The sequence below is a fragment of the Zosterops lateralis genome (genome assembly GCF_965231275.1).
Source record: "Zosterops lateralis genome assembly, chromosome: 5".
Taxonomy (NCBI): Eukaryota; Metazoa; Chordata; class Aves; order Passeriformes; family Zosteropidae; genus Zosterops; species Zosterops lateralis.
This window is the reverse complement of record NC_139766.1, coordinates 4342297-4356169: the sequence shown is the minus strand read 5'-3', so window position 1 is coordinate 4356169 and position 13873 is coordinate 4342297. Positions and strand designations below refer to the sequence as shown.

The 13873-nt window shown below is 41.2% G+C and overlaps 2 protein-coding genes across 3 annotated transcripts in view; one reads left to right on the top strand and one right to left on the bottom strand.

Moving 5' to 3' along the window:
- The window catches only part of CTNNA2 (catenin alpha 2), a 470001-nt gene that overhangs the window by 151597 nt on the left and 304531 nt on the right, over positions 1-13873 (bottom strand). The window lies entirely within an intron of this gene.
- LRRTM1 (leucine rich repeat transmembrane neuronal 1) lies at positions 7236-9256 on the top strand (the record flags this gene model as incomplete). Its single annotated transcript, XM_083861798.1, has 1 exon — positions 7236-9256. The coding sequence occupies exon 1, from the start codon at positions 7691-7693 to the stop codon at positions 9254-9256; it is 1566 nt and encodes a 521-aa protein (XP_083717924.1). The 5' UTR covers positions 7236-7690.

The window sequence follows — 13873 nt, the reverse complement described above, 5'->3', positions numbered from 1 at the left end:
ATAATGGCAGGGTAATTTACATCCCTACTACTGAACAGATTTTGAGAATGTATTTAGCATATTCTTTCTAAAACCTTGGAAAATTCAGGATCTTTGGATATATTATTAGAATTTACTATGACCTTCTATGTATTTATTAAGAGTAATGGAGTAACACAAACTTTTGATGATTTTGAATGTTTCTTCCTTGTGAGACATGAAAAGTCTTCAAAATACATTGAAACAAAACCAAACAAGAGCCAGGAATGCATATTTCAATGCCCTTGGATCTCACAAATTTAAATTAGCTGTTGAGCAAAGCTGAGTTTCTAAGATTACACATACACCACACACAAACCTCCTCCACCATATAAACTCTCCAGTAATGCCTTGAGTATTTTTAAGTTGGTTTAAAAAAAGAAGGTCAGGTTATTCTTTTTTTTTTTTTTTAGAAGGCATGACTATCTTTTGTTATGCCTTTAAATATGTCCTTCTGAGACTCCTGACCCATGACTATTTCTCTTAGACATTACATCAGTTGCAAATAAAAACGTAATGAAACCATAAATATTGCAGGTAGTCAACAAACCATCGTCTTTAAGCTTGCAAAAATCACAATGACTTCTCTCTGAAATATGAGTCTTCAACCTGGTTTCTGCATTATTAATTCTGTCTGTGAGCTAATGATCCAGAGGCCCCCTAATCTCCCTGTAAGATGCAACACACACACAACCAGGATTTCAACGCATTTCATCCTAAATCTTCCCTTTAGAGTATGGATGTAACAGGAGCAGGAGGATGAAAACATAAAAATCCTGCCATCCTTCTTTGCCACAATTCACCATGAGGCACATGAAACTGAGAATGCCACAGCCTGCCAAAGGGGCCATTGCCTGTGCCCTATGGGTGCCCTGCTCCATCCAGCATCTGTTTCCATCATTATGTGACTCAGACTCTGTTGTTCAGGTCTTCAGTAAATCCAGGAGTCACATCTAACAACATTCCAAAATACAATTTTCACAGGTAATGTGTACTGAAAAGCAGAGCTTTTCTGTAGAACAGCCCCTTTGCATGTAGTGACAGGACAAGGAGGAGTGGGTTCAAACTGAAAAGGAGCAGGTTTATGGTAAAGAAGGAATTGTTCTCTGTGAAGGTGATGAGGCCCTGGCACAGGGTGCCCAGAGAGGCTGTGGCTGCCCCTGGATCCCTGGAAGTGTCCAAGGCCAGGCTGGATGGGGCTTGGAGCAACCTGGGCAAATGGAAGGTGTCCCTGCCCGTGGCAGGGAATGGAACAACATAATCTTTAAGGTCCTTTCCAACCTTCTCCAATTTTATGATTTGATTTTTCTGTGGAGTCAGTTCAAATGGTGTCCTCTGTGATGGAAGAGAACACAATAAAAGTCTTTATTCAATTTCAAAATACCAGCACCAACTTCATAACTAATCTTTATTTCTAGAAATAATCTATACACAAAGGCCAGCAGGAAGTGCTTTTGTTTTTTCATTGTGCTTTAAAATACATTTGGAAATGAGCACAAGAAATGGATTAAGAACAACTGGTTCTAATGCTGAAAACAGATTTTATGTTCTGGGAAAATTTTCCAAGAGTAGTTCATCCTCTCGTAAAAAGACTTTCCAGAAGACTGCCAGGAAACAGCTTTTAACTTCTTCATCCTTCCTTTTAATAAGCTATTTCATAAATTCCTCTCAATTTTCTATACGTCCTGCTCTTTGGAAATGTAGAAAGTGTTCACTGCCCCTTAAGTTATGCCATTAATCAAAAGAATGAAGGGTTTTGCATCAGGAGGGCTATTCCAATGACTTCTCTACAGCACGGTGCTTCCTGCATCCCCAGGTGAGACCTCACAACTTCCCACGCAACACAAGTTATTCTGGAGAAGGACACAAAATGCTGGTAAAACATGGACACATGATGGGTTTAGGGAAATAACCAGTTTGGCTCTGGGGGGGATTTTTCACAGTCCTAAACAATCCTGCTATTCTGCCACTTCATCCAACCTCTTGGTAATGAGTAAATACACCAAGAACCAACCAACCAACCAACCAACCAACTGACCAACCCCAGGTGCATCACCTGTGAGAAGTGACATCCAGGGAAGAACAGAACCTTTCAGTCAAAACGAGTGCCAAACACAAATAAAACACTTTTATCACCAGAGTTCATCAAAAAAGATGAACTATCAACAGTAGCAGAGGGCACAGGAGGTGTATTCAAGAGTGCGGATAAGCTGTGGCCCTCTCTCCTTTTAAGAGAATTAGAAATCAATTACAGTTCATTTGCTGGTACCTCCAGAAATGCTTGGGAAGCTCTGGAGATAAACCTTTGTGGAGTGTCTCACTTAGCACTTCAGAAGGTGGAACTAATTGATTTCCAATCAAATATGACCAGCTAAAACCTTCGCACTTGTTAATCACTGCACTCCACATGTGCTTCCTCCACAACTTCCTAAGACATTTTTTGAGATATAAATTAGCAAGGGTTAATTAAAACCCAAGGCTTATATTTTCACTTTTCCTGTAAACAAGGAATTCCACCAGCCTGGTAAGGTGACTGTAACACACCAGCCTCTGCCTAGCCAGGACGTTGCATGATCAATGTTGATCAGGATGATGATTAATCACAAAAGGATAATTTTACTTCTTGCCTTTTTTTCCCATTACCCCTGGGCATTCAGAACCAGTAACACTGTCAAGAGTTTTGCCATCATGTCCAGAAATCCAAAGGGATTTTCACAGATACTTAAGAGAGTAATTTTTTAGCTTATTCAAGTGGTCAACTAGTCATGAACGGAGGAGAGATTTACTTCATCATTACTTCATCATATTCTGGATATGTTGTCCTAAAAACTGACATTTCTGCACTGCACTGACAGTTCTGCACATGAGTCTCTTCTGTCAGTGGCTTTCTAGAGCTATGCATGACCACCTGCAAGTGGATGTGGCTGATGAGGATGGAATAACTGCAATGAAACAGAAAAATGTTTATCACCTTGTCAAAAACAATAAGGTCATTTACATAAGGATATCTATGATTTAAAGGCAGCCACAAATCCAATGAGTCTGTCAGGTACTGTAAGAATTTAATGACATCTGGAGCCAGCAGGGCTATTTTGGTCAAAATCTTGTATAATATTATTCATTCTTCTATCTAGTAAAACAGACATGTTATAGAACTGGACTTCTTATCAGCTGAATTTTATACAGAAGGGGCAGCCAGTAAATGTTCAGGATGACCAACACAGAAATACAAGAGAAATAACAGATTTAGTTTGCTTTATCTTAGGTAACGCCTTTTTTTCCCCCTTTTCTGTTTTTAAATGTTTCTTTTATACAAAATGCCATGGTTCAGCACACTTGAAAATTAAAGACTAGCAAAGATCGAGGTTGGAGTCCTTCCATTCATGAAAGGAAATTAAAATCATCACTAAGAGCATCCTTTTTTTAAATTCTGATATAAACCACTCATAAAATACCAAAAGGAAGAAGCATACTCTGTATTTAATAGGTTGTTTGCCTTTTTGTATTTTGGTGGAGAATTTATTAAAAGATGTGTATATGAAGAGTTAGACATCAGCAGCCACATTCTAATCTCATGCACTCTGTCCCAAACTCATCTGTCCTGGAGTGCAAATTGAGGTAAGGTAAATATCCAGGCATGAACAGTAAAGGAATATCCAAGGGATTAGCAAGAATTAAATGATTCTGAGGCCAGTTAAATTATATGGGACATTTAATGGTTGGACTGGATGATCCTAAAGGTCCTTGCCAATCTTGATGACTCTATGATTAATCTGAATACAATATTAAAAATGTCTAGAGCAAATACATTGAAAGGTGTTTTCCTTTTCCAGCCTGAACAATTCTGACCATCACTGTCACTGAATTACCCTTGTCATGACAAGGAACTTCCCACCTAAACTTTCTAAAACTTTATTAATGTTGTTCTTCTGTAACCTACTTTACATTGATTTAATCAAGCTCCTTTATACACACACAAACTTAGTTTGCCATTCTTAAAATGTTTTATAATAGCACATTTAATAAAGCTAATTTAAATCTGCTAATTTATAGAGACTTGCCAGAGGCTTTGAAACTTCAGAAAATGTGTAAACTTAACAGTTTGGCTGTGATAACAGCTCAGACAGTGGAAATTAAGCCCTTTGCATTACAATCATCTTCAAAGTGGATCCCTGGTTTGATTGCAAAAAGGGTACATTGCAAAAATACAGTAGGACACCAATTTACAAAAGATATTTCAGATGCCCCAGTTCTTGAATTTGGTCACTACTGTGCCTCAACATCATAGCCTCAAATATACAATGAGGTCTCTCATTTTAGGACTACCTGGATTCTTTTTTTGCAACCAAATTTTGGACAAGAGCAGAGTTTCTTATTCAATAGCCCTCTGTGAGAGCTCAGAGAGAGTGCACTTAGGGCCATTAATTCTGGATCCCTAATTCTAGTTGTCAGTCTTCCAGCTGCTGCTATATAGGTTTGCTACTGTCTGCTCTAATTCCTGCCTTTGAAAACCAAATGATAATGGATTATATGCCAGAGTGGGAATAGGCACATTGGTTGGGATCCAAGCTGTATCCCAGGTGATAACAAGGAGAAGCAGTGAGAGAAAAAAAAAAATCAGCTCTTCAGTGATGTATCAGGGAGCTTCATGCCTCCTAGAAGAAGTCTTTATACATAGCTCTTAAATGGTAACTAAGTGATCCTTATCATGATCTGATTTGCAGAAAATGGTAGCTTTCCTTGAAGATATAATTGAAATTTTCAGGGCTACTGTTGCAGATATCTCCCCAAATTTTTACATGGGAGAAGGCATTAAGACTCCCCCCATGAAGACTGGCAGGGTTGCAGATTTTTAAGGGACATAGTCTCATTGCTCTGAAGCTTTTTTCAGTATCTGTTAAGTTCAAGTCATCCTTTAATTTTTTCCCCCTACTAATTGCACCAAAATATTCATCAATCTGGAATATATTCTTGGATGGAGTTTTTTAGTCTCTCCTGCTTCAACGCTTTTTATGTCGGTTCTATCCCTGCTTTCCCTCCTGCTTTTGTGTATTGAGAAAGAGAATTAAGGTGTACTGCAACCAGTGGACACTTGCATAAACAGCCTGCTTTGAATAAAACAGCACGATCTGGGGAGAGGAAAACCACCTTCAGCTCTCCTGCCCAAATGCTAAAACATAGATGAGGTTCATATACTATTAAAGCATCACATTTTTGCTTTGAGACCACTGACATGCTGTGAAGAGCAGAAAAATGTAAATAAACTGAACAGGGAGCATAAAAGCACATTGATCCCCAGGTTCCAAAACCCCAATTTAAATGGTTTATATTTGTAATTTATTTAAGACTGTTTCTGGCAAATCCATTAGTAATGAATCTCCTTCACACATTTTTATTTTTATGCACAAGAGCTTTAAGTTTACCAGGACTTCTGCACAGCAACTTTCACTGCATCAAATTACTGCATTCCTTGATCTCTCTCGGCACACACTCACAGCAGTCACACTCACACACAACGTTCAGCTCTGCAACAGACACCTCCAGAACAAGGTATTGCTTTGAAATTAACACAGCTGTGAAAAAGCAAGCAAGCACAATGGTTTTGCCCCTGTCCCTCCAGCATTTTGCATCCGATGTCTACTCAAAATCAGCACGATCCTCTGCGATCCTGGTATCCCCTAAATCCGTGGGGAACTTCTTCTTTGGGTATCGATGCAGAATTGGGAGCTGTCAGCTCCGATCGCTCTCACCAGCACACAGGCTCCAGACTCTATTTCATAATAGGAAAAGATGGCCAGCGTTTTCCTGACACAAGTACCACACATTTTTCAGTCAGTAAAAATTACAGAGCTCATTGACGATCCTTTCCCATAGAGAACGAGGACTGCAAATTACCAAGCAAAGATTTTTTTTTTCTTTTTTTTTTTTTTTTTTTTTTTTTGGTGCATGGAACAAAAAAATCAACACAATCTGCAAAACTTGTTAACTAATGGGGTTTGAAACCCCTTCTTTGCATGCTGCCGACACGTTCACAGCAACCTATGCACTGATCTTATTCAAAAAAGCACAGTAATCTTTATGCTGCTAGAATTTGAGTTCTGTGTGCCGTAGCATACACTGCAAAGAAAAAGGAAAAAAAAAAAAAGAAAGCCTTTAGGAAAGGCATGTGCTGAACACACGAAATATGCAGGATGGAAAAAGACCAAATGTAATTAAAGCTTATATGAAATGAGACATTCCTATTTGCAGAGCTCTGGCTGCATTTCTATGAGAAAGAATGCACAGAATTTCAAATCATGCTCTATTTAGACAATGTCAGAAGAAAAAAAATACATTTTCCCCCCCCCCCACCCCTCAATACTCCACCCGAAGACCAAAAGGCAAATCTCATCATCGGAATTAGAGAGAAAAAGCAATCCAAAGAGACTGGTTTACATATTCCTTCCCAAACCAAGTAATCGAGTCTCTCCCTCTCCCGGTTAATAGCTTATAAATTCAGACTTTAAACAAAAGCATCCGAGGGAAAAAAAAAAATAAAGAGAAAGAATCCTAATTCTCAAGCTTCCTACTTAGCACTGCCTCGCTTTTGATGATTTGTGCGGCTGTGTGTGCGTGCCTGTTTGAGAAATGGCGAGATAGGCTTAAAGTATTTTCCATTTCATCAAAGAGCATATATTACTTTCCTGGTTCGCTCCGATGTTGGTTTTATGCCCACCCCTTTTCAATCTGCCCATGTCTGAGATGCACAGTGCAGGCGTACAATCATGAGCAGCTTACGACACTCAGTGAACACTGGGTGCCTCTGCATGCTCTAGCAACATACTGCTCAGCTGAAGGGAAGGGATTCTTGCTGTCTCTCTCTGCTCTAAGCATCACCTAACAAGCAAAGCGAACAAAGAATGGGAAATAAAGCGACCCTTAGCCGGTCAGTGAATGAATGGTAACCTCTCTCTGGAGTAAAGGTTGTTGCCGGTCCATGGTCGTTTGCAAATGACGGACATTAAACAGATTGACAAATCCTGTGGAGTCGTTAGTAAAGAGTTTGGAGTTTTTTTCACGCCACAGTGTTAACTGCAGTGGAAAGGACAGAGGGAGAAGGAGAAGATCAAGCTCATGTACATAGTTCTGAAACTTGCAGGTCCTAGGAGGCAGCTCAAAAGCTAGCTGGACAAGCCTTTCGCTCGTTGAGCAGAAGCGAAGTGAGACATTGTGAGCTTGCCAGCCTTGCACAACATTGAAAGGGACTGAATTTGTAGCACAGAGGGGTCTTTTTTAGCTCTGCATATAATTAGTCCAAACACAAAGGAAGCAACTGAATGGAGGTTGTCACTCTCTGGAAAAGGGTGGGTAAGACACTTTTTAATTAAATTCTTTCATGAAGAAAGATTTTTTTTTTTCCTTTGCTGCAGCATTTAACATGAACAAAATCACTATCATTTTACCTTTGAATGTCTGTGAACTTTAATGCTGCACAGCTCCTGCATGCTATAAAGTGAAATATTTGCCTCTGTGTTTGTTCTGTTTGCTGTTTTGCTTTGGTTTTCGGGCTTTGTTTCTCGTCGGTTTGCCTTTTTTTTTTTTTTTTTTTTTTTCCTCCCTTAAATAAAATATGATGTAGAATTTGAAAAGATTCAATGGACATTCTCAAGCATATTTGGAAATATTCTTGCTAATGGATTTCCTTCTTATTGGTCTCTGTTTAAACTGGCTGCTGAGGAAGCCCCCGGGGTTGATATTGTGTACGCTGGGTATCTTTTCTAAAATGCTTCCAGCTGTGAATAGTGGGTGTCCACAGCTCTGTCGGTGTGAGGGCAGGCTTTTGTACTGTGAATCACTGAATCTCACAGAGATGCCTCGCAACCTGTCGGGCATGATGGGCTTGTCTCTGCGGTACAACAGCCTTTCAGAGCTGCATGATGGACAGTTCACAGGGTTAATGCAGCTCACGTGGCTCTATCTGGATCACAATCACATTTGCTCAGTGGAGGGGAATGCCTTTCAAAAATTGCGGCGAGTTAAAGAGCTCACCCTGAGTTCCAACAAAATAACCCAACTGCCCAACACCACTTTCCGCCCCATGCCAAACTTGCGCAGTGTGGATTTATCATACAACAACCTACAGTCTTTGGAGCCCGACCTGTTCCACGGGCTGAGAAAACTGACAACTTTGCACATGCGGTCAAACGCCATCAAGTTCGTGCCAGTGAGAATTTTTCAGGACTGTCGCAGCCTGAAGTTTCTAGACATAGGATACAATCAGTTAAAGAGCCTGGCTCGAAACTCTTTTGCAGGCTTGTTCAAACTCACTGAGCTGCACCTCGAGCACAATGACTTGGTGAAAGTGAATTTAGCCCATTTTCCCAGGCTCATCTCCCTGCACTCCCTCTGCTTGCGAAGGAATAAAGTTACCATCGTAGTAAACACTTTGGACTGGATATGGCAACTCGAAAAGATGGATCTCTCCGGCAACGAAATCGAGTACATCGAACCTCACGTCTTCGAAAGTGTACCTCATCTCAAATCCCTGCAGCTGGACTCCAACCGGCTGACCTACATCGACTCCCGAGTCCTCGACTCCTGGAAGTCCCTCACGAGCATCAGCCTCTCTGCCAACGCCTGGGACTGCAGCCGGAACGTCTGCGCCCTGGCCTCCTGGCTGAGCAACTTCCAGGGTCGCTACGACAGCAACCTGCTCTGTGCCACCCCCGAGTACGCCCAGGGAGAGGATGTTTTGGACGCCGTGTACGCCTTCCACTTGTGCGAGGACAACGCTGACCCCACGAGCGTCAACACCTTCTCCCCGGTGACCAACAACAGCGAGCAGGCGCCGGGCTATGGCTCGGCCACCGCCACCTACGACGTGCCCGAGGGCGACGAGGACCGGACCACGTACGCCGTCACCATCACCATGCCTGGCGAGAACTCCGAGAACGCCGTGCAGATTCACAAGGTGGTGACGGGCACCATGGCGCTGATTTTTTCCTTCCTCATCGTGGTTTTGGTGTTGTACGTCTCCTGGAAGTGCTTCCCGGCTGGCTTGAGGCAACTAAGACAGTGCTTTGTCACACAGCGCAGGAAGCAGAAGCAAAAACAGACCATGCACCAAATGGCTGCCATGTCAGCCCAGGAGTATTATGTTGATTACAAACCCAACCACATTGAGGGAGCCCTGGTGATCATTAATGAGTACGGATCTTGTTCCTGTCACCAGCAGCCAGCGAGGGAATGCGAGGTGTGATTTTCCTTTGGGATTTAAACAGTGTGCAACCAAATAACAGTGTGCAGGCAGACAGTGGCACGGGGTGGGGGGGGTTTTGCTGGGCTTTGCTGGTCATTTCTGACGTGCACCCCTGCCCAAATTGTTTAAGAGGGGCTGTCCAAGAGACTTGATATTTTAGCTTTATCGTGTCTTAAAAACCTTCAGGACAGCCAATCTTAAGGTTTCATATGCTAATACTCCCTTTGAAGATCTGTCAATATTCAGGAATCTGAGAGTGTAAAAAAAAAAAAGGTACCAATTATTGATCTTTTGTAAACTAAGAAAACTGTTTAAAATAAAAACAAATAGCATTTACAGTTTTTACAGACTGGTGTATATTACATGAATGGTTCCCTGTATACAAAATGCAACAGCTTAACCTCTCTCTCTCTTCATGCTGAGTGTTGAAATGAAAAGTTGAGGAGCAAAGAAGCCACATAAAATAGAAAGCCTAAAAATTACCCAGGTGGCTTCCCATTGTAATTAGCACACATTCACCTACATCATGTTGCAGAAGATATGAAGCATGACTCTGGAATTCTATTTTTGTTAATGTGCTACCTGTAACTGGACGTCAGTACAACAAGGAGCCAGAGCACCTCAGAAAGGCTGAAGTTTTGCCTGTGTCCCTAGGACAGGATTTCTGAGGATTTTTAAGTACAGCTCACTTGTTAGTTGCTGTAAGGTCCATAAAAACTGCATTATAACCCATAAAAGTATTTTGTATCAAAACTGATAAGATTGCAAAGACTCATTAAAAAAAAAAAAAAAAGCAACCAACAAAACCCAAACAAGTGAAACACTGCCAAAATATGCTCATCAGAATTTTCTTTAATATTAAAAAAAAAGTGCTAAATTTAAGGGCTTTTACTTGCATTTCCCACTTTTATGCTTGTTTTGAGCTATGCCAAGAGCAAAGATCCCTGTGGTGCCATGGTGAATGGAGAAGAGCAAAAGCAATCATTTGTGTCTCAGTGGTGAAACTCAAAAGAAAAACCAGTGTCAGGGTAGGACAGAGAGTTTTCAGAGCACCCTTCTGGGTCCTGTAGCAAAGTGCTGGCAAAGCCCAGCTCGTGTCCCTCCCTTTCACCACCAGCCTTGACTAACAAAACAACCCCAAAACCTCTGCAGAGGCTGGAGGCAGATGCACCCTCCTTAGCAAGGACTGAAAAATGGCATTGATGGATATAAGCAATGATTTCATGATGTAGAATCCCACAGCTGTTTTATCTGACTGCCCTTAAATAAAGGCCTCCTTTCCTTGTATTTTGGATTTTTCATTCCAGAATGTGAACAAGCAGCCGATTGATCTTTTCACCAGCTCCTCTCACACTAATTGACGATGAGGGAGTTTTATAACATCAGGCAGAGCATCTTGAAATTTTCTTCCTACAGCATTACATGCGAATAAAATGTTATGGATAATGAACTGGGTGACATTTCTATGCTTTGTACATGTTTCTCTATCCTCAGGTTACCACCAAGAGAGGAACAATTCCAAAATCTTACATGTATTTTAATGTAACACCGTTTTTTTTTCCTTTTTCATTGCATTACAGTGCTACCTACTCTTACAAGGGTACAGCAGGCTTATAAAGCAGAAAACAGGCACAGCAAAAATAATTTGTTTTCTTGCATAGTAGGTTTTAGCCATTAATTTTAAATGCAAAGAGTGAATTTTATTTTTTTTTTTTCTGACTGAAGCTATTTTTTAAGGAGTCAGAACTCGTTTTCCTCTATTTGGTACATCTCATACTGTGTATTGTAAAACATGAAAATAGCCTCTTAATCAAAATTTTTACTCAGTGAGACTATAATGTCATCTATGAAAGCAATGAGATTGTGAACTGGGAGAGGACAGTTTCACAGTAAATTTAATGAAAATCAACTGCTTTTTTTTTTTCTCCTAAAGCCACTGCAAATTCACCCCCAGCTTTCAAACAAGCAAGCACTGTTAAACCCAGGCTTTTCTCTCCTTAAACAAATGCACATTTCTCTCTCTGTGCCTAAAGCCCACAAGGGCCTGATCCCTCCTGAAACTCCCAAGTGACCTGAGGGGTTTAGTGTCCATGTACAAACCCAACAGGAGGGGCAGAGGGAAGGTCCAGAGCCCCTTGTCTCTTTGGGTTCCTGACCATGTTGGAAGCAAAAGCACTTTATGCCATGCTAACTGAGGGCCCAGCTATATTTATTTCCCCCGATAAACCCTTCTCTGAAATCAATAGGGTTATTTAAGTGTGAAAAATTGGCTCTCTAACTTTGGACTGGGCTGTGTGTTCCCCAAGCCCCCAGGCAGCATTTGCTTACAGCCACTTGCCAGGAAGCTTCCAAAATCAACTAAGGTTGTTCAAATACTGTCTGCATATGGTAAAATGAAATATGAACTGGCTTTATTTTGGATAGTGACCCCCTGTTGCTATCAGGAAACGTGTTGGTGCAGCCATGGTTTTACCCCTGTGAACCTGAGACAAGCCTGATACCAACAAACAATCATCCCGTGGTTGTATTTCCGTGTATTTTTAGCATTTTTGTGGGTTGTATTTCAAACACACGAACGATTCCACCCCTCTGGAGTTATCCCTGCTGTTTATTGGTGTTAGCAACTTCCAGCTACGTTTGCAGAGACGTGAGCAGTCCTGCCTTTGGAATTTATTCACCTCTGTGCTCCATGCATCTGGCACTGACAGCACGAGTAAACTGAAGAGAGCATTTTCCTCTGAAGGTGCAGTGACTTCTTGAGTGAGAGCTGATATTTGGGGTTTGCCTGTTGCCACTTCTCCTGGAGAGAGGTGATGCCCACCAATGACTTGCCACCCTGAGCAGGATGATGGATGGATCCCTCCATGGAGAGCACAGCAGTTATTAAAGGATATGTTTCAAAAATAATCCTCCTGCAGGAATCTTTTCTAAGGGTAATCCCTTCTGGAGACAACCTCCTGGTGAGCCCCAGAGGATTTCTGGAGATCCTGACACCCTCTGAATATTTACTGGAGAGAAGAGGGTGTCACTGCTGTGACATGGCATGAAGGCACTCCACAGGGTGCCTACATCCAGGCTGAGAGTTTACATGAAATATATGTGGGTAATAAAGAAATAAAAGAGCCTGTATGTCACCTCAATCCTGCTATTGCAAATCTAGTTATTCATCCTGCTCCAGGCTACTTGCATTGGTGTATATGAGAGTTATTATATTTGTACTGCATTTAGAGCAACTGCAGGGACAGATTTTCCCTAATTCTTTCTTCTAAATTTCGTGTTCGACAACTGCCCAGAGATAAGTTATTCTCTCTCTTTTGATGCCTTTATTCTGGCCTATTAAATGGCTCCAAAATCAAAAGGAAGAAAAAAAGGAAAAAAAAGATGCTTTTGGGGTGAGTTTTGAACAGTGTTTTGTCCATGAAATGCTTGGGGAATATCAAAGGAAGGGAAATATTTTAAATATTCCCTTTTTGATGTTCCATTTAATAGGACTAATCTCCCTTTTATAATTAGGTAATTAACATTATTTTTTTATATATTTCACTGTCTTTTTGCACACAAGACAGGGTGAAAGGCAAGCAAAAGCACTACCTTTTCTGAAGCTGGTTAACAGCAGCAGTGTTACAGATCTCTAATATGCATTCTCTTGCTGCTAACATCAATACCCACTCACAGTGCACCCAGTGCTGAAGGAACTGTTGCTGTGTATGCTTTGAATGTATATAAGGGATGATTTATTTTCCTTTCTGCCTTATTTTTTTCCTTCCTTTCTGTACTACTTTAAAAAAAATAATTATATGAAACCACAGAATCAATGCTAATGTACCACGTTCTGTTTCTGGCCTGAAAATATAAAATACAAAGCAATTCTGTTAAAGATGCCAATTCCCTCCTTTGCCATGTCTGGGTGCTGCAGGGGGTGAAACCAAGGGATGGATGAGCCATTCATTCCTTGTGGTCACAGCAAGGATGGCACAGCCCCCTGCTTACCTGTGCCACAGAACGACCAGGAACCATCCCTAAGGGTGTTTTTTGTCTGCTTTAATATATTCTGTGTGTTTTCATGGCTAAGGCGTTGAGGGGTAGTTGAGACGTGTCTATTTGATCATTTTCCTCAGTTCTGATGAAAAACAAAAACAAACAACCCTCATTTGCTTTTGAGATGGACTGCATTTGTTCCTTGTGTGAGTCTCATTCTGCATGAACAGCAAAAGGACTCTCTGAGCCTCCCCTTCCTCCCCCCTCCAGCTTCTACAGTGGTATTCAGAATGGCAAAAAGGGAGTGTTTAATGAGGAAGCTCATTTCTAGTGCTATTATAATAATAATAGCAGTGATAATAATGAAATTAAGAGGAGACAAAAGATAAGAGGGAAGACTGGAGTAATGGCAACCAAATCAGGGTGTTTCTGGATTCCTCTGCCTTTTCCTTTTGTAAGGATGGATAACCTAAAGAAGCAGCACAGATGAAAAAACCAAGACTGAGGGTGGGTGGAGAAAGCAGTTTTAAAAACTGTGCAAGCAGGGATGAAACAGCTTCTGCAAAGGAGGGTCCAACACTAAATAGCTCCATTCAGCAGGAGAGAGAAAAGGAAGGGGTGAAGGGACGGGATGAAAGG